At 41.1% G+C, this 19879-nt stretch overlaps 2 protein-coding genes across 3 annotated transcripts; both read right to left on the bottom strand.

The window, feature by feature from the left end:
* Positions 1-18: 18 nt before the first annotated feature.
* foxd5 (forkhead box D5) lies at positions 19-1736 on the bottom strand. Its single transcript, XM_037097601.1, has one exon. The coding sequence runs from the start codon at positions 1314-1316 to the stop codon at positions 270-272; it is 1047 nt and encodes a 348-aa protein (XP_036953496.1). The 5' UTR covers positions 1317-1736; the 3' UTR covers positions 19-269.
* A 1629-nt stretch (positions 1737-3365) lies between these two features.
* On the bottom strand, positions 3366-19258 carry cbwd (COBW domain containing). 2 transcript variants are annotated; one of them, XM_037097600.1, is made up of 16 exons: positions 19122-19258; positions 18594-18753; positions 18321-18407; positions 17740-17836; positions 17401-17492; positions 15674-15733; positions 15101-15138; positions 13396-13442; positions 11615-11701; positions 11031-11075; positions 10383-10439; positions 7851-7902; positions 5594-5662; positions 5413-5478; positions 5144-5270; positions 3366-3945 (listed from the first exon to the last, which is right to left on the bottom strand). In XM_037097600.1, exons 2-16 carry the CDS (start codon positions 18706-18708, stop codon positions 3872-3874), a joined length of 1113 nt encoding a protein of 370 aa, XP_036953495.1. In that variant the 5' UTR covers positions 18709-18753; positions 19122-19258; the 3' UTR covers positions 3366-3871. The 2 variants fall into 2 exon arrangements, with proteins under 2 accessions (XP_036953495.1, XP_036953494.1); XM_037097599.1 differs by having other exon boundaries at positions 19087-19246.
* Positions 19259-19879: the final 621 nt, after the last annotated feature.

Here is a 19879-nt window from a genome sequence, read left to right as displayed (position 1 = left end):
CCACAGAGGCCACAGATATTTGTTCAGACATTTATTTTAGCACGTTAATAAAAAAACAAAACACAAACACACATCAACCAACGAGTCTCCACCGCAGAAACCTCCACAAATATATATTATTCCACTCATCTTATTTACACTCTTCTTGTTTTAAGACAGAACTCTGAATTTCAACGCACATAAATATCATGCAATTAAAACATTTCTGTAAGAAACGGGCGACACCAGCGTGTGTCTTCGCATCGGACCTACTGACACTGTAAATTTCTTCAGTGAGGGTAAGACAGTCTCAGGTGCTCGTTTATTAACGGAGCGGTGCTCAGCAGGGCAGCGGGGCAGAAGGGAGTCCTGGGTCCCTGCAGGAGCGTCGGAACCAGACAGGCAGCGGGGCCCGACATGAGGTGGCCGTACCCGAGGGCGCCGTGGCGGCTCTGCTGCGGGTTTGGGCTCTGTGGAGTGACGGGAGAAGGTTTGCTCATGATGCTGTCAATGCTGAAGGAGCACTTCGCCTGCGCACCGGGCTTTGGCTCTGCGTGCTCTCTGAAGTCTTTAGGCCCACTGCACTTCCCGTGACTGCTCAGAGTTTGTGGCAGGAGGTGATAGGAAGAGGGAGGCATCATGATGCCCTCCTGCAGGGGCATGTACCGGATAGGGGCAGCGTGCGGGGGGCTCACCTGGCCCTGGACGCAGTATGGTTGCCCGTACGGCCGGTAGCAGTTCAAGTTGGAATAAAACATAAGTCCTTCTTTGGCGAGCTCGGGGTGGTTTCTCTTGAAGCGCTTCCTCCGCCGGAGGAAGCTGCCGTTGTCGAACATGTCCTCGGAGGCAGGGTCCAGGGACCAGTAGTTACCTTTGCCCGGGTTCCCAGGCTCCCTCGGGATCTTAATGAAGCAGTCGTTGAGGGAGAGGTTGTGCCTGATGGAGTTCTGCCAGGCGGGGAACTTGTCTCTGTAGTAGGGAAACTTGTTGCTGATGAAGTCACAGATGCCACTCAGCGTCAGCTTCTTCAGGGGGCTCTGCAGGATGGCCATGGTGATGAGGGCGATGTAGGAGTAGGGGGGCTTCACCGAGCTGCTCTGGACTTTCCTGGATTGCGTCGCGTCTGTGCAGAAGCTGTTCTCACTTTCCCCCGAGGAGTCCGGCTCCGAAGAGTCAAACTCAGCGCCGGATTCTGCCGAGGAGCCGTGGTCCGAGGAGCACTCATTTCGATACAAACGCCCGTGTGTCGGCTCATCCTCGCCCACTATGTCAATCTCATGCTCGTCTAGAGGCAGGGCAGCGTGCTGCGAAGCTTCAAATTCACCGGAGAGAGTCATAGTCACACGCAGGATGTTCAAAAACGCGTAAAAACTCAACTGTGCCAAAGAGACATTAATGGTGCGCCGTGCGTAAAAACCCAAAGGCCCATGCGTAAAAGCGCATCCAATGCTGATCGTTCGTAAACCTTGCGTTCTGTTGAAATGAAAGCCGGGGCTTTATATGCTGGAAGGCTGCTACCCTGAAGGCCAGTCCCATTAACCCTCTGGACCTATCAGAGTGGCCCCTCACCGCGGGGAGCCAGAGAAGGCAAGCACACAGGTGGGGGGGATTTGGGGAGTCCTGAAGTGCGCACGGCCTATTCATGCAAATACAGCCGGACTTATAGATTTAGGTTTAGAATTTGCTGATAGTTTAGAAATATTGCATGCATTTCATTTGCGCTGTCAGGCGGTTTTGCAGAATTGCATAAAATAAACAAAATCTTCAAAATAATGAAGATAAACTGAAAAGTGTGGTCCAAAGCTGATATCTCTGCAGTAAGACGCTCACCGATGAACTCTTATGATCAAAAACACTAATGTGGTATTTTTACTGATCACTTTTTTTTTTTAATCCCCTGCAGCACTGAACACACACACGCTTTAGTGTGCAGTGAACCCTACATGTCCCTGTGTGTGAGGCTGGTGTTGACACGGTCTCGTGTCTTACGTGCGTGCGTACTACCAAAATAAATCTGCAGAAGATTAAAGTTTAATCTCGATGTTTTTTCTCGTGTGATATGACACATCGCACGGCGGCACAGTGGGGGGTGAGGTGTTCTCGGGATCTTTAACACCACGCCCAGCCCGTGATAACAAATCAAGTGTTTCCCCCCTTCGATCCCCCGCGGGTTCGTTTAGGTTGCCACCTCTGGATGCCTGCGGGTGGTGTGACCATGAAAATGGCCGTGGTCGGGCTCCCCGCAGCCAGCAGAGAAAAGAGGTAATAGTCGCCTTAACGAGGCCATCAGCATCAGAATCGAGTAGGAAACGGCTCAGCTGCACGGTGCGCCCTGGGCTGCGGGGCTCAGCTCGGCTTTACGACCGGGATGAATAAGCAGAGCCATCCTCAAAGCAAACCCGTCCAGCAGCGGATATGTGACAAAACCGTGCTGCTAAACCATCTCCATTGCAAATGACCACGTTGGGAAAACTCCACCTATTTCTTCACCTGACTGAGTGAGTGTGTGCGAGATGGTTCTCACACCACCGCACCAACAGAGGCCGAAGGAACAAAACAGCCCGCTAGAATATGGAATGGCTCCTGTCAGGTATCACAAAAACTGAACTGAGCACCGACACCTCACACAGCTGCAGAACATCAGCATTTAGTGGGCCCACAAGAGATGATTAAATAAAAAATCAATTTAAAGAGAAAATGAAGGTCGTAAAAAATCCACATCCTTCTCAAAGAAATCCAACAACTTCAACAAATCGTCCACAGACTCGTATAGTCACAGGAGAAGGTCTCTCTTTTCATGTAATGTTACAATCTGCTCACATATTGCCAATAAAAGTGATTAAAACATGCAAACTGCTGCACATAATGAAACAGTTTACACATAGGATCAGTTTAGTTAGAGCCACTTTAATGATGTGCAGCTCAGATCATTTAATATATTTTGTCCTCATAATGTTGTGTTGTCAGTTATCTGGTTTCTCATTATGCTTCTTGACTTTTTCGTAAACTTAACTGTTTTTTGTCAATATGTGGAACTCCCCATGACAATAAACCAGATTCTGACATTTTAAAGGAAATTTTAGTTGTAGCACCACATTCAAGTTGTCACACCGTCGAAACAATCACACTTCACATCCACGGCCTGCTGACTGGATGCAGAGGTTAAACGCTTGTTTCTGTGTTTCATAACAATAAAATCTAAGATGTTAATGCTCCTGGAGGACCTTCACACTCTGTTGAGTATCATAGTGAACTTACCACTTCAGCACAAAGGCACTCCGACCCAGTTGTCATGTTAACAGTCTGTCGTTGTCACCTACAACTAGCCGTACTCAGGAACGGTTGAAAACATTTGTTTTGTTTAGGTAAACCAGAGCAGTCATAGATGTTCAGAAAAAAGAACAACTTTATTTTGAATAATTTAAAAAGGAAAACTGTAAGTTAAAAGCCAGAAACATAAGCAAAGCTACATAATTTACAGTGTACCACACTTGATACAGGATTTGCAACTTCCAACAATGCCAACCTTCAAAAACTACAGATTTTACGAAGCTGTCTTTATAAGAAATACATCATCATTGATGGAAAATCTCTCTCCCTCTGTCGCATCTTGGTGTGGTCACACATTTTAGAGGTTGTGAGAAAGATAAGTGACCAGTGTAAGACACAGATACTGCATGTTGTTAAAGCAGCTAGTGTTGGATAATCACAAATAGAAACTGCTGTACCTATCACTAATGTAACTTCAGCCATCCTCTGATGTACCTCACGTTCACGTAGGAGATGGGTGAACGCCTGAAACACAGTCCCAGATCTGTGGATGGCCAAAGCTACAGCTTTTGCTCCGGAATCAACTGTTGATCTCTGAATAGAGGAGAGAAGCGCTTGTGGTCTAATCTCTCTGCGCTCCTTGCATCACTGCAGAGATGAAATGTTCCTGCAGAAGGTCTTTGTCCAGGTTCCTGCCTGCAGAAGAGGAGAAACAGGAGAAGCAAACATGAAGATGCTAAGGCCACACATAGACAGATAAAGATATGGAATGAGTTGTGAGTAGTTATATACTGTACAAACTGTACCCCCCATCGTACTGCCAGTAATATTTATATACTGTACATACTGTAAAATATGTCTTTGCTGCACTATTTTTACTGTATATACTTTGCACTTTTTACTGCCTTTGCACTTTCTGGTTAGACTGCATTTCGTTGTCTCTGTGCTTGCACTGTATACAATGACAATAAAAGTTGAATCTAATCTAATCTAATCTAATCTAATCTAATTTAATCTAATCCAATCCAAGCTATTTCTAAACACTTTCAGGGAATTTAGCTAAAAAGAACAATATAATTTGGAACAGATTATATATAATAGTGTCAAAGTTATAAAAAAGTGTTATTTCAGTGTTAATTTAGTTTCATTCAGTTGCTGATTTCCAGAGAATCTCCCTTGAAAAAAAAGCTCAACTGAGGCCAAAGGAAATATTCATTTGCAAGTGTTTTATTATTGGAAAAGTTTCCCCTCATTAGTTTGTTTCATTTCTCTATTTGCATGTTGACAAGTTTTTACATTTTTTCCTCTTCCGCCATGCACTGAGTAAAATACTTGGAACGAACAACATGTACGTTTTTCAAAATAATTTCCATCGATTAAGGCCTTGTTCCATGTATGCTTGAGTCAGAAATGTACATAACTTACCATGACCTTGTCAATAAAAGTTTATATACGCATATACTAACTAACTAACTTTATTTTAATTTAGCCTTTTATTTAACCAGGTTAGTCCCTTTGAAATCACTTTTAAAAGTGAGACCTGGCCCAGACTGATAGCAACACAGAGTTAAAACAGTAAATTATCAGAAAATCAGATAAACCCCCTGGACACAATGGATTTCTCCATAGTTTTAACACCTTCAAGTGGTACAATATTCCAAGGTTTACGATCAGATTATAGATTGCTCCCCAAAGTGGGTGCCAAAAACCTAAAGATTGTGATTTCCATATTTCAAGCTTTAAAAAGAATATAAGTAAATAGGAAGTTTTAGCTCTATTCAGCAAACATCAACGCATACCAATACAGTTTGGATCAGTTGTATGTATTTGAATGAATCGTCTCCTTCACCGTAGTGTATACAGTAATGTGGGAAAGACGTGTGTGTGTCTTCACCTATAAAGACCAGGCGGTTGATCCGTGGGTTCTCCTCCCAAAGCTGTGGAGTCTCATTCAGATCATACAGCTCGTGGACCCCCTGCAGCATCACTTGGTGGGCTTTACCTACGAGAGACACTATGCCCTGACAACACACAAGTCACAAGCCACGGGTGACACATTAACCAGCGCTGAATGGAGCATTTGAGGAACCGATTAATACAGATAATACAGCAGGACTTATTGATCACTGCTGCCGCTGGGGTGACTATTGTGCTCTACTGTACCTTTAAGCGGATGACAGTCATGGGATGCCCTTCTTTGTTTGCGAACATCTTTTCCCATAGCAGATCCTGAAACGGTGGAAAATGGGTGTTTACTTTACAAAGGGCTGTATTGTGCTGGAGCTAATTAGTAATGGCCGCAGGAAAACAAAGTGGAGGGTCTGATGATGCGGCGTGAGCGTACCTGGATGAAAACATTGAGGGCGTCCTCAGGGAGATCTCCGGCCACCTCAAACGTCACCGTTAAAATACTCTGAGGAGGACGGGGAATAGAATACAGGAGTGTTATCAATAAATACAAACAATCTGTGGTTTTTGTGTTTTCCAACATATTTAACCCTTTTTCTTCTTACCTTTGATACTTCAGGATATTCAGAATCAGATAATTTTACTTCTATTTGTATAGAAGTCTTTCACATTTCTGAAGGTATTATTAAGTCTTTACATTTGCAACACTGGATACAGATAAATGTTACTGAAATAAGATGTGAAGAAAACACATTAAAGTGCTTTTATGCAATGATGAACTAAGTTATCATATATTTAAATTCATTACATAAAAGTAGCAATATCAAAATGTAAACATACTCCATCACTAGTTACTTATTTCTATATTATTTAGCATACTTTACTTTTTATCTTGTTCTTATTTTGATATATTCTTCTTTAAGTCAGAGGAATAATTTCATTGTACACTGTGTATTTGACCACAGATGATTTGACTTTGACTTATGTTATTCCCGATTCATTAACATGTGAGCTGCATTTCGTTGTCATTAGGTTCAATCTCATTTTAAGAACATTATATACTGTTGGGTAGTTTATAACAAGGCACATTTTATAACCTGGTCATATGTTTTATGTAGTACAGATTGTATTCACTGTAATACAGTGAAGTAGAAGTATATAGTACTGTGTAAAATGCCTCTCAGATTATATTAACTGCTGACAGCACGATGTAATGGCTCTAGAATAACGACAACATCAGCGTTTAGTTTGGATCCCTTTAAACTTTGCTTTCACTGGGTTGTTTCGTCTGCAACCAGGAATGAAATCTCCTGGAAAAAAAAAAAAAAAAAAGTAAGGGTAGAAATGGTGCCAGGCTGCCAGCGTGACTGGAGCAGCTGGCAGCCTTGTGCTAACAAATAATACCACTTGGAAAAGCTTGGGAAGGAAAAAGTGGCCTCTTTCCACTTACGGCATCTGTTCACGGTTTCTTAAGTTACATTAAATCGCTGTGTTTATGTTTTGAGATGAATACTTTCAGGCTGTTAATTTTACAGTTCACTGAAACTTATTCAGACACATTCTCACACGTATTTTGGGTTTACTGAAACCAGAAGAGTCATTATGAACGTTAAACAAAAGAAGTGTTTTTACGCCCCGGCTGATGACTTTGTCAATGACCGCGTCGAAAACCACAACTCCACTCGGCACCTGAAACCCGGTAACGGCGCCCCTCTTCATCTGCCCCCCAACCACTCGCCTTCTTTCGCTCTTCTTCTCTCTCTCTCTCACACATACAAACACACTCTCCCTCCTCTCCATCCTTCCTTACAGCTTTAAAAGGGCACTTTGTAGATATTTGAGGGGGTTTTGTGTTGAAGTGTTAAGGTTACACACTTCCTTGTCATTTGGTATAACAACAGAAAAACAGCATTCTCATTTACATGAAAAGAGCAACACGGGGAAGGAGGTGGGAGGGAGCTAGGGGGAGGGTCTGAGGGACGGCCGAGCTTCATGCGGGAAAGGGAACCTGGAGAAAACAGACAACAATGCCGTTATTTACCCACGCAAACAACCCTCATCTCTGCTCATCCTGTGATAAAAGCCCACGGGTATAAACTGAAAACTAGAAGGCTAATTGCTGCGAGGAGTCATTTGGTCTGATGAGGGGAAAATGGGATGAGACTAATCCCGGAGTTCAATGAGAACAACTGGACTTAATTGATGTTTGAATATTGGGAAAACATTGTACATATTCTTAGAGTACGGTACACTAGATGTCCCCCATTCATATCTGATACTCAGTTGCTAATTAGTTTGTGAAACAACTGAAAAGCCACAACAACAAATCAAGACTCAGCTTAGCCGACATAGCGTCCCCAAGTCCTCCCGAAATTTACCGAATGTTTATGCCGCTGTATATGACCGAGACGGGCTCTATTTGCAACGTTACAAGAAAACATCAAAAGCCTTCTCAGCTGATCTCAACACAAAAAACCCAAAAGCGGGGAGGGAGTTTTCACTTCGGTGTCACAGCCTGGGGGAATGCATAACAATGTTAGCCCAAGGAGACTGCGTCCCTTCATCCTGGAGGAAATGATGTGTTGAAATAAATTAGCAAACAAAACAAGGAAAACCATAAGAGATGCACGCGGGGTCGGTATCGGCGAGGAGCAAATTCAAGTACAGTTACAAAGGAGCACACGAAACAATACCTTGTCAAGATGTGGTCTTGTAGATTTCACGAGCTGGAGCTTCTCTGCAAGACTTTCAGAGGAGAGAGTAAACATCATACTTTTTCAGTTTTCATTCAACATAACAGACTCATGTCCACTTAAAAAGGCTCAAAAGCTGCGTTCATTACCTTAACTACTACTGCATTAACACCCAGAATCAGTAAACAGGTTGACATAATATGAGCATTATCTTTTTAATTTAGGTAATGCGGAATAAACTGTGTTCCCTCTTTTTCTTGCTACATTTTAGGGTTTTTTAGAATCTTGATTTAAGTTATCATTAAGGATATGATACTTTTATGTTTTGGGAGTTTGTTTGGGAGGGTTTGGGTTGTTTAACCGCAGGTTTTTCCTCATTTTTCTACATAACTGAATACCATTTTTTTCAGATGACACTTTTATCTTTTTGTCTTGTGGGAAGCTGCATAATTTTACTTCTTCTGTACCCATGAAACACAGGAGATAAATAAATATAGTTTATTTTTATCGAGATGGTAGACATACAGCATGTACGCAACCAGACCAGGATGAGGTTTCTCAAGTAGATTTAGTTTTATTTGTAGGACTCAAAAGCCACAAACCTCTAAGTTATTTCTGGGATAATGATGTTTGACATGAGTTCTGATTTTGTATTTTCTATCATGTTGTTGTATTACTGTAACTCAATTAAATAAAAGTCTAAATATACAAAAACACATTTTTTCCTAGTGGGGTAAAATGAGCAAAAAATGTACTAGATTAAAAAAAAAAAAAGTTCCTTCTCTTTTTCTGCTTGAGGAGACGGGACTATTTAGATTTTGTCTCTGTGTTCGGTCTCGCAGGATAACAAGCTGTATCAGTGCCTAATTACACAACTTTGAATGGACTTGTGAAAACTTTAGAAATGGCAGTTAAACCCTACAAAACACCCCCAAACAAACTACGGCCAGACCTCCTCATCCTCCCCCTTCTCCCTGACCTCACAAGGAGGCTAAATGTTGTGTCCAGCAGCTTGAGCCTCACGTGCTGTTAGTACCACACAGGCGGAGCGGCGGGGGGCCGCTTCAAACAGCCAGCGTGGGATCGAGGGGAGGAGGGGCCCCGCACTCTCAAAGGCAGGGGGAAAGGAGCTATCTGTTGGGACAAGGGGGACTCCTCGGGAGCCAGTGGACACACACAGCTCTAATCCTCTGCAGCTGGTCTCAGAGACACTGACTGAGGGCATGTAAGAGAGCTTTAACACCGCGGCCCGTTTCATTCACATGAAAGGATGAACACTGACTCTATTCATCGGAATGACATTCTACAGGGGACACAATGTGATGACCACCCCGCGGTGTAACAGGGGGACGCTCAATAAAAGAGTCTGTTAATTAGAGAGGAACATGGTGAGCAACAGTATCAAAGACCGCTGGGTGCACAGTTCAGACGGAGCAGCAACAAAGGCCATCAATGGAGTTAAAATAAGGTCTTAATCTTTCACTGTAAATGTCGCTGCTACACACTGGAGGCAGCGAATAATCACAGCAGACACATTAGTATCGGTGTTTCTGAAATTATGTTCAAGGTAATCTGAATCAGTGTCCACCAGAGAGTACTGACATGTTTCTTTCAGCTATGAAACGTCCTGCACAGTAAAAAAAAAAAATCAAATTTCATCTTGTCCTTGTGTAACAGAAATCTCGACAATATATCCGCCTCAATCATCCAGCTCTGACTCAATAACAAAAGTTTGTTTCCTGACAATAAGTCATGATAACAATGTGGCATTCACGTCTTTTACTACACTTATTTAACGTATTCATTAATTAATTTTGGTCAAATACTTCATTGAAACTTTAGATTTACAGTATGTAATTCATGCCGCGTGGGGTCCCTCAGTCAAAACAAAGAAACAAAAGACGCAGTTCGATGACGTCGTGAAGGAGCACGGGATCATGGGAGTTGTTGTCTCGACTGTGACACAATCATCAGTGCCAATGAAAAACATTTTGACGTGACACAAGTAGAAATACTCTCCAACACGGTGATGTGTTAGAACTTTACTCAGGCTGCGTTTAGTCACGTTTGCTGACTTCCTCCCTCACTCTCTGACGCATCATCTGATGTTTCACTGAAAGTTATAGCGACTGGTGAGGAAAATTAAGACTTCTCTGGGTTTGAACATTAAGGATGATGCAAGTACATAATTCAACAAAAAATTGCTTCAAAAAAGCGTAATTTTCACACATTTTCTTAAAGACATATGTTGTAATTTGTAACAGTATATCAAGTCCATAACTTGTAATGCCAGAAAACTGTGCAAAGTTTATTTTTTTACCTGTAAAATGTCTGTGTAATGACCAAACTTTGGGGATCCTCAAAGGTGTTTATGTGACAAATATCAGCTGATATATTGTTTTTAAATTCAAAGATTCAAGTATCAATATTGGCATCAGGGTTAAGAACACAGTATTTTATTTATATACAGTATTTCATTTCTGAATGAATGCAGAAAAATTCAATAAAATTTGTATGTAAATGGCGACTCACTTCACTCCGTCTTTACTGTCAAAGGAATGCAGATCCAGCACCTCAGAGAGATCGACCCTGTGGAAGACAATTATTCCATTTTTTAAAAACTTTTTGTACAGTTTAATTTAAAATACAACTTCTCCATAGCGGCTCGTAAATCAAGCAGGCAACCTCAGCTTTCGTCACGAGTTGGCTTAAACTAACATTGAGCCTGAACGAATGAACTGGCTTAAACAAAAAGTCGTGGTGCTGTTTTTCCGATTAACCCCGTCGCAACACGCCGTCTTTCATCTGTTCACCCCGGCCTGAACTCTGAGCGCCCAAACCTTTGATAAACACTGCCTGTGTTAGCCAGATGCTACCTGGGTCCAATAACGTGCTAACACAGAGGGTGAATAAACACACATTTTTGCACGCACGCACATTCACATATATGAGACCATGTCGGCTTGAAGACCCCGGGTCAAAGAGCAAAGACTTGTGGGTAACTGGACACCATTGAGGGATGGGTATTTACTCAGGGTGCAGCAGTTTGTGTACGTGTGTGTGTGTGTGTGTTGGGGGTTTTGCCTTGAACAATGTCACGCCTGCCTGGCTTCATCTTTGATATAAAGATCTGAGCAGAAGCAGCACGTGGAGTTCATCTGTTACACAAACGTAACTTACCTTGACTTCTGGGTTTCTAAAATCTTGACGAGACCATTGATAGACCTGAAATGAAATGTAGAAAAAAAAAAGGATGCTTAAAACTTAGACGATGGACGAAGTGGACTTTGTTCCTGCTGACCTTTCCCCTCCAAACCTGGAATAAAGAAGGGCCACACACACACACACACACACACACACACACACACACACACACACGCTTAATGTGCTCAGTAATAAGACTATAGTTTTAAAAAGCAGAATACTACCAGAAAAAGGGAGATGATAAGGAGTAGAGCTGCAACAATTTGTGGATTTATCAATAGGTCGATCAAAAGAAAATAAGTCATTTCTCAAGCAAAAATGTGAAACATCTGCTCTTTCCAGCTCCTTCAATGTAAATCAACATCGTAAATAATGTGAAATCAAATGTATCTTAACAAATTAGTTGTTAAAATAGTCGGCAGATTAATCAATAACAAAAGTAATAGAAAAGCTGTCAGTTGCAGCCCAAATAAGGAGTAACCCCTGATTCAGTTTGTCTATATATCAAATCTGTCCCTATCATAAAATAGAAAAGAAATAAATAAAGGTGTGGCGCTGACCTGACTGCGTCTCGGGTTTGAGTGAGTTCCTCCTCGTTCACCAGGTCTGTCTTATTGATTATGATCAGGTCAGCGACAGCAATCTGTCTGAAAAGACATCAAATGCAACATCGTGTTTATCTGGCAAGAGACACATTTAGCATGAAACCATCAGAGAGGGATTTGCACCAAAAGCCTCACTTATGCTTCTAACAAGTAGTGCTGTGTCTTTATGATCTTTATTGCATAAAATACAGACATCTCTCTGTAAGTGTGTGAGTTTTTGTGGGTGGCGGCAGGCGATGCGTGCCAAACTCAAATGGGAGCTGCGCGCTGTTTAGCTTGGAGGTGAAAACACAAACAAAGACCAAGAATGCAAAGGGTCATGCAACTGGTCCGTCTTGATCGGTGTATTTGTTCAACAACAACAAAAAACACACACAGCTGCTGGAAGAGACAAACAGAGAGACGCCCAGGGAGACGGACAGGCGGGTGGCAGAGAGTGTGTTCAGCAGCTTGTTGGGAGGCCCGGCGAGGCGGATACACAGAGGTTTGCACAGTCGTCAAGGAACAGTTCAGCATTTTAGGGGACACGCTAGTTTGATTTTCTTGCTGATGCAACGCCATCCTCATGTCTGTACAGGGATAATAAAGAGCAGTGACTTAGCCTACCTTAGCACAGAGACTGGAAATAGAGGCGGAGAGGAGCTAAACTGGCTCAGCCAAAGGTAACAACATATTCAATCTGGGTAACAATTTGCTGCATTTCACATGTACGAATCAATGAAATAAAATGAAAATGAGGCTTTCCCCCGTCTCTCTCTGTTAAAGCTGCTGGACTGTGCACTTCTTTGCGTTGGAGTCAGGTCTGATGATTCGCAACGGTCCAAAGATGCAAGTTCTCGAGCGCCTCTTCTGTGCCTCTCTCTGTCCAGCTAACAGAGAGCAATATTAGCTAATGTAAGTTTAGAAAAGTAATCTGCCGACATAAATTAATGACCGACTTCCAGCACAACCGAGAGCCACTTTAATCCATAAACAAAAGAAGAGTAAAAGCTGTGGCAGGGTTTCTCTCTGCACCAAAGTAAACAGTCATATTTCCCAATAAGGCTGTCAGAAGTTTCACTACTCAGATACTTTTATTAATACCACGTATTTAATACAAGATCATCTCCATTTGTTAAACATTTAATAGTATTGGGAGTTCTGAAGCTGGAGCAAAAATACATCAGATTTTCAATCCAAGGCTGCACAGATAATAATATTATTACAAATTAGGGGAGTGCTGATATCACGATACTCATGATAACTGATGGTAACAAAAAAGGAATACTGATATTTTATTAATAATACACATAATAAAGTTGTGTGAAGGTGTTCGACCTCGTACATCTTTTGTTTATAAGATCATTTGGTTTCTTTTTATTAGGTAATTGAGAAGCTGATAGCAATCGATTCTATTATTCTTTTTCCTTTTTTTTTTTTTTTTACAGTTATGGTTACAGACTCTTTCATCACCTCTTGCACTCCTATTCTGAGTCATTTATTTGCCCCCAAAAGAATACAAAACACAAATCAAACAAAGTTGTATATAGAATTTTTTTTTTTATCATCATCGCGAAATTGTTTAGTCAGTATAATCATGTGGTGAAAATCTGATATCATGGCTGTCCTGTTATAAATTAAAGAAAAAAAAACAACCTTTTATCTCTAGTTTTGTATCAAGGTTGAAACGTTTCATGACAACCTTCTTTCAGAATCTCTCTCAAAAAAGAAAAAAATCAAAAACACAGCAAACTTACCTGGAGGCTTCATTGATGAGGCCTTCTTCTTTTTCCTCTGTTAGTTGCTACACAAATCAGAGACAGTTGATATTACGTGCACATGCAGGCAGAAAATATTGTGCAAAATTGCTCAAGTTGACCCTGTAGATTTCCAACTTTAAGCACATTCTTTGGAAAAGGAAATAATAATAAAATCTGCAATGTTTGCAACAGCTAACACAAAATGTGACAACGTAGTCAAAGAAAAGGCCTGTATCTCATCCTCGTAATAATTCTGTTTGTGTCTTGTGTGGCAGCACCAGGGACACAGCCCCTTTTCAAAGAACAGTTTAATATGTAATAACAGAGGGAGCAGGAGGTGTTAATCTGGATCCTGACCCCTGAGTGTCAATCTGACATGAATCTGTCACTGTGTGCATCACCAGCGCTTCCAATTCTGAAGGAATGACTGACAAAAGTATATAAATAGAATGGCCACTCGCCGCTTTTTATCCAACAACCTCTGTAAGCCAGAGACAAAAGGCCTTTCAGACGGTGAGAGGGGCCGAGAGTTCAAGTTAACCCTCACACGGATGGATACGTTGCGGGACAGAGGAGACGAAAGGCAGGTGAGTGGATGTGACAGTCCTATTACACATGGTGCCCATCTCTGATATCAATTACTCCTTCACTATCAGTTATCCTCCCCTTCGTCCTGTCATTATCTCCCTCATCCAATGAGAAGACAGAGCGGCACCCAGGCTATGAAATGCGTCACCTCGCCGAGCTCGACACCTTCATATTAGAGGCCATTATCTAGGTGTCACTTGTCCTGTTCTTTTTTAAATACCGCGGAGAGGGCAGGATGTGTGAGTTGCTGGGGGGGTTTACGAACAATCTCACAAGTTTAACAGCTTATTCTGGATTCGAAGTCTCGAAAAGGATTTTGTTTAGTTATTGTTTAGATGCAAACGCAGCTGAAGCTCTAAAGTTCGGCAACAAAAGGGAGGGAGACTGCAATTTTCGTTTTCAATACTAATAATACAGTTTTAATATGAAGTGACAACTTTTAAGCACTTGTTTTGTACAGTACATTTACATGAATGTTTTATTCTCTTGCGACTTTCTACTTATACTCTACTAAAGTTCAGATATATTCATATATTGCACTTTTAACTTCACTACATTTATCTAAAACGTTTAGGCATGTTTTTTACATGGAAAACACAAGAGGATCTTATGAAATACAATTATTTTGTTATGTTATTGTGATTTTCATGTGTTTGTATTTTTGTCCTGATGATTAGACAAAACAAACCTTGTGAAAGTGACACTTTGGGTGCTGGGAGTCAAGATTTTAAACAGCAGATTAATCCATAATTTAAATAGTGATAAGAGTTGCATTCTATTTTAACAATAATGCAAAAGTAATTCTACAATATATATGAGTAAAACAGTCTCAGGGGATTTTTCTGTATTGACTACTTCGAATACTTTGATTGTTTTCTTTTACTTGTAATAGAGTATTTTCACTGTGTAGCATTAGTACTTTAACTCAAGTAAAGGACACTTCCTCCACCACTGCATGATGAAATGTAATTTTTACTGGAGAAAAATGTCTCCAATAATCAATCAGCTTTCAAAAATGTTGTCATCTAGCTTTCTGATGATTTATCTGGTTGATAAACATGACAACATTTTTTTCTGAAAGAAGAAGTTTCTTGAATATCATCTTAGCACGTACCTGCAGTCCGTACTTGGCGTCGATGACAGTGACGATACCTAAAGGATGAACAGAGTTAACAGTGGTCAGTGAAACAATAAAGCCACAACTTGTACACAGTCTTTGTCTGGATTGCGGCCTTTTGGTGTTTAGTTTTGTCCGTTTGTCTAAACCACTTTCTCTGAGTTATCCGACTTTTGGTCTGCTGGCCTGTTACAACAGAGCAGACAGCTGGGTATTTAGTGTGAGCAGCGAGACACCGTTAATGTAAACACACACACACACACACACAAAGCAGTAAAACAGACACACAAACAAGAAAATCATCTCTCTGAACAAAAGAGGCGCCATTTGGGCAAGTCAGAAAAAGTGTGTCCTCAAAGTTGGACTGTAGTTTGAGCCGTCACTGCCTCAAATTTAGACATTTTAAATCACAACACTTCTCTCATTAATCTTTGAATCCAGCTTCTCCTTCTTTAGAGCAGTTAGACCAGTGAAGGCTCAATTATTCCTGACACACGGACAAACAGATAACAAGTATTCCCGCCACTGTTTTTTCATTGCATTAAGTACTTGCATCATTACTAATCTTACCATCTAAATAGATGTCGCTGCCGAGCTCTGCGTCAACCCAGAACATGGAGGCAACCGCTCCTGCCAGAGGACATGAACTGGTATTTTAGACTGTAAATGGCTGAAATCCACAGATACATACAGATCCAAAGTTTTAGCCAGAAAATACAGGCCTTATTCTTCATTTCTCTACCATAAGGCCTTCAAAATAACAGGAAAAGAAATGAAAAAAACGTTGTCCTCTGGCATGTTGCACAGGAATCACTGCGGTTAATCAAGTGTAAACTGAGATGATTGATACAGGAAACAAGTCTGATGATGTAAAATCTATCACATCTAATGAAAATCTGTTAAAGGAGCACTTTAAACAATGTTTTATTGAATTCAAGTACAATACCAAACCATACTTCATATCACTAAAAAGCATTTAAATGAAATTAGTAATGCATTTAAGTATTGATTTCATTTTTAAGTTGCAGATTTCTTTATCATGTAGTCTATGTAAAAGACCCTCTTTCTCCCTCATTCCCTGTCTGCTTCTTCACTGTCAATATTCAATAAAGAAAACAAAACTGCAAAAATCCCCCCAAAATCATCTTAATGATAATTGTTTTGTATCATTGTTCTGCATCATTAATGATATTAAATGGAGAAAAGTACCATATTATTATATTTCATAACTGAAAGCATTTTTTGGGGCATTTTTACTTGATAAGAGACACAGAATTAATACATGATACCAACTGTTGGAGATTGTCTGTCGATAAACAAATTGTTTCGGCATTAAATTAATTAATTTTATTCCTGACATCCAGATCCTAAGTTTTCGTGTTTAAAGTCAGAAATGCACTACTTTCTGAAACCCTCCATGCATTGTTTTCTGGCCGAGCTCTGTGGAGCAGATAAAACCAATATCAGAAGCTTTCAATTGTTTATCTCCTGCTGGTACATTTGGTTTGTTTCGATTTTGCTGTGCGCGCGGTTATTACAAGACCCTGTGTAGCCGCGCCAGCCACAGCTTGTTCACATAATGCACTTTTGTCAAACTGCCAAGCGAGAATAAGAAAGCATTGTAAATATTTGATGGCTGCGTAATGAAAACACTGTTTTTGAGTGGCATGTTTCACATAACTCATCCAACCCCTTCTCCGAGGGGAAGAGGAGAATCCCCTCGGGAGCCTTTATGACTGACAGCGCTGCCACGGCCAATGACAGACCTGTCCTAGTCGATAAAAAGCCTGTCTCAGCCAATGACATGGCAGAGGAGTGAGGACAGCCCCCGTCTGTGCGCGCTCTGTTGCTTCTGTCTGCGAGGCCAAGTGGTGTGTGTCTGCCCATGCCGTTACCTCCTGACACCTGTCACTTAGAGACACACCCCAGTTGTCACAGCGCTCGCCCTGTAATGGCCTAATATTGATTTCCTGATTCAAAGCTGAGAGAGATGAACGGACAGCATGGTTTATTTTCTTCTTTTATTTTTTGATGGAAATAGGCTCCTGGGGATGTTCCTGTCACAGTCTGCTCCTCAAAATGTAAAAGTTGTTCACAGCATTTAACTTCTGATGTCAGCTTTGCAAAGAAATCTGCAAATTTAAGCATCATTCACAGCAGCGAGGTTTCAAAGGAGGCAAATAACTGTCCAAATACTTCCAAGGCCAGAGGTGGTAAAAAATGATGATCTAATTACTGATCGATTAGAGATTTCTCTGATGACTGATCTTAATTCAACTATAGAAAGTGTGAGATACCTGGGTCAGCGAGTCCTGTGGTTTCTAACAGGATGTAGTCGAACTTTCCTTTTTTCTCCATCAGGTTCTCGATGGCTTTAAGACCGTTGTCCCTGAAAAATGAAGGGACAGCCACTAATAATTACAAATGGCATATATAAAACTTTTTGTCACATCTTACAAACTGTAATATGAAGCAAAAATGTGTTGTCTCATATTCCCAGAGAGCACCAGACATATTTATACCTCATTCAAATAAAGATAAAAACATATTACAGTGAACTGTATTTGTACCTTCATTACCACGTGTGTTAACAAGCTGAACAAGTTAAAAAACTGGGCTACTGTTACTTTACGTACTTGACAGAGCAGCAGAGGCAGCCGTTTCTCAGTTCCAGCCACTCCTCATACAGCTCTCCTGCATGGCTCACTGCAAGGGACTTCTCCAGGGCGCTGCCTGCAGGTGGAGGATGAGAGAGGATGGTCAATCAGAGAAGGATCAAATGATCGAGAGTGAGCTATTTCAACCAAAGGTGCAATAACTTCTGCATATTTTGCAAAATAAATACAGATTTCAACAAATAAAGGGCAAAATTGGCCAACGCAGCCTCTTTCAATGAGAATATAAAGTACTGAAACTTCCAGAAAAGATTATTAAATCTAATGCTAATATGACACATATTGCATATGCAGTACCAGAGTTTGTACCCTTAAAAACTCTGGATACAGAGCAAAAACACAGGCATGGGCTTCTTTCAGTTCTTGGCAAAAGCTGTTCCTCTGCTGCTCTCTTGTGGAAAGCTGAGGAACTTCCACAACAATCATGATCCTGACATTAAGTTCAGAGTATCCACAGTGTGGAGCATCTTTGTTTGGCCTGATTCAATAGAGTTTAAACTACAATTCGTCATGCATTTGCTAAAGGACTTTTGTTACTTCACCTTCTCCAAATTCATTGAGTATGACGGCAATCCTCTTGTTGTGTTGCTCCGTTAAAATGTAGTTCAGGAGCGTAGTCTTTCCAGCACCTATGAGGACACAAACATAAGAATCACAATCGAACATTAGGGTTGCTTTTCTTATTTTTCCTGTGAGTGAACAACGCACTCTGTGTACTTATTGGGGGTGAGGATGGACTTACAAATGTATGTTACACTACAATAATCTCCTTTATAAGCTCCTTAAAGCTCTGAGTAACACAGGCAGTCTCTCACCGAGGTAGCCTGTGATGATGGTGACAGGTATCTGGTCTGCAGGAGGAGCAGGCAGGGCGTCGATGGGCACCAACTCTGGACAGTCATCTTCCTCCTCCATCACCATGTCATCCATACCAGAAATAGTGGTGGTCAGCACAAGTGACAAGATGGATCTGATCTGATGAATCAGGACAGAAACAAGATTTTGAATGTGTGACTTGACTTTGAACAAAAACCACAGCACTCATATTTATTGTTTTATAAACTAAACATTGCTAACTGTAGCTATTTAGTCAGATTTAAACAATTATATCATGTCAGTCCTAAAGGTACAACAAATATTCATGAAGTAAGACATATTAACTGACTTCATACCAGACCTTTAAAGTCTAAAGCAGTTAGTGGAAGTGTGTATCCAACTGAATGAGCATAGCCAACATTTAGCATAATTAACATGTATCCCCTTCAATCAGCAGCTCAAGCGCCATGACAACAAAACAACCCGACTTACTTTGATTTAGAGAGATTATAAACAGAATAACCCGCCTATTCCACGTCTAGATGCAGATATTCAAAGTTTTCATCAGATATTTGCTCCTCTTCGCTGCTGTGGCTCTACGTTCTGACAGCGTGCCACACTGAAAGGAATCCGGACGAGTCCGTAGCGGCGACTAATGGTTCCGCTTCCGTTCACAGACCCCGAGGGGAGAAAATCGTAAATAACAATATAGTTAATAAATTATGTATATATGAAAAAGGACAACCTTTAAATTGTGTCAGAACCACGCGCCAGTCCAAATACATACATAATCTGATAAAATATTAGAATAATTTTCTTACTCATGGCTGGTCAGAATATTACCTCACTGACCTCCTCATGCAACTCCCAGGGATCATGATTGACTCAGTATCAGAATCAGAACTCCTTTACTGGTCCTGCAAACAGGGATGGCCTATCTGTGTGTAACAGCAGCCTAAGAACAGTTCAATTCAACAATAAACAATAATAATAACTAAATCTTCTCAGTGGTTTAGTTTTGGTTTATCTTTAAAAAACACATTTATTAAATCAGATTAGTAGATTTTACAGTGCAGAGTGATGTGAGACTCTGGAAGGGTTGTCACGTCATGCACTGTCCTGGGAACTGCATCCTTTTCTCCTGCTCCGCTGATGGAGTCACGAGTCCTAGTGATTGTTGCCATGGAGCTGTCTGATGATCTCTAGGATAAAGTCAAACGCAGCTGTAAAGAAATGTCACAAAAGTGAACAATTTGTGCAGTGACACCACCTGACACATCTTATT

Source organism: Acanthopagrus latus, chromosome 5 (genome assembly GCF_904848185.1).
Source record: "Acanthopagrus latus isolate v.2019 chromosome 5, fAcaLat1.1, whole genome shotgun sequence".
NCBI lineage: Eukaryota > Metazoa > Chordata > Actinopteri > Spariformes > Sparidae > Acanthopagrus > Acanthopagrus latus.
This window is presented reverse-complemented; position numbering and strand designations above follow the sequence as displayed.

Bases quoted from the DNA above. Each gene is read 5' to 3' on its own strand.
- foxd5 (XM_037097601.1), bottom strand. From the start codon at position 1,316: ATGACTCTCTCCGGTGAATTTGAAGCTTCGCAGCACGCTGCCCTGCCT.
- cbwd (XM_037097600.1), bottom strand. From the start codon at position 18,708: ATGGATGACATGGTGATGGAGGAGGAAGATGACTGTCCAGAGTTGGTG. The intron at 15,734-17,400 runs GTATCTCACACT...GTCCTCTGGCAG, and splicing joins CACAGGACTCGCTGACCCAG to GAGCGGTTGCCTCCATGTTC. The intron at 5,663-7,850 runs GTATTGTTTCGT...CGTCCTCCTCAG, and splicing joins CAAGACCACATCTTGACAAG to AGTATTTTAACGGTGACGTT.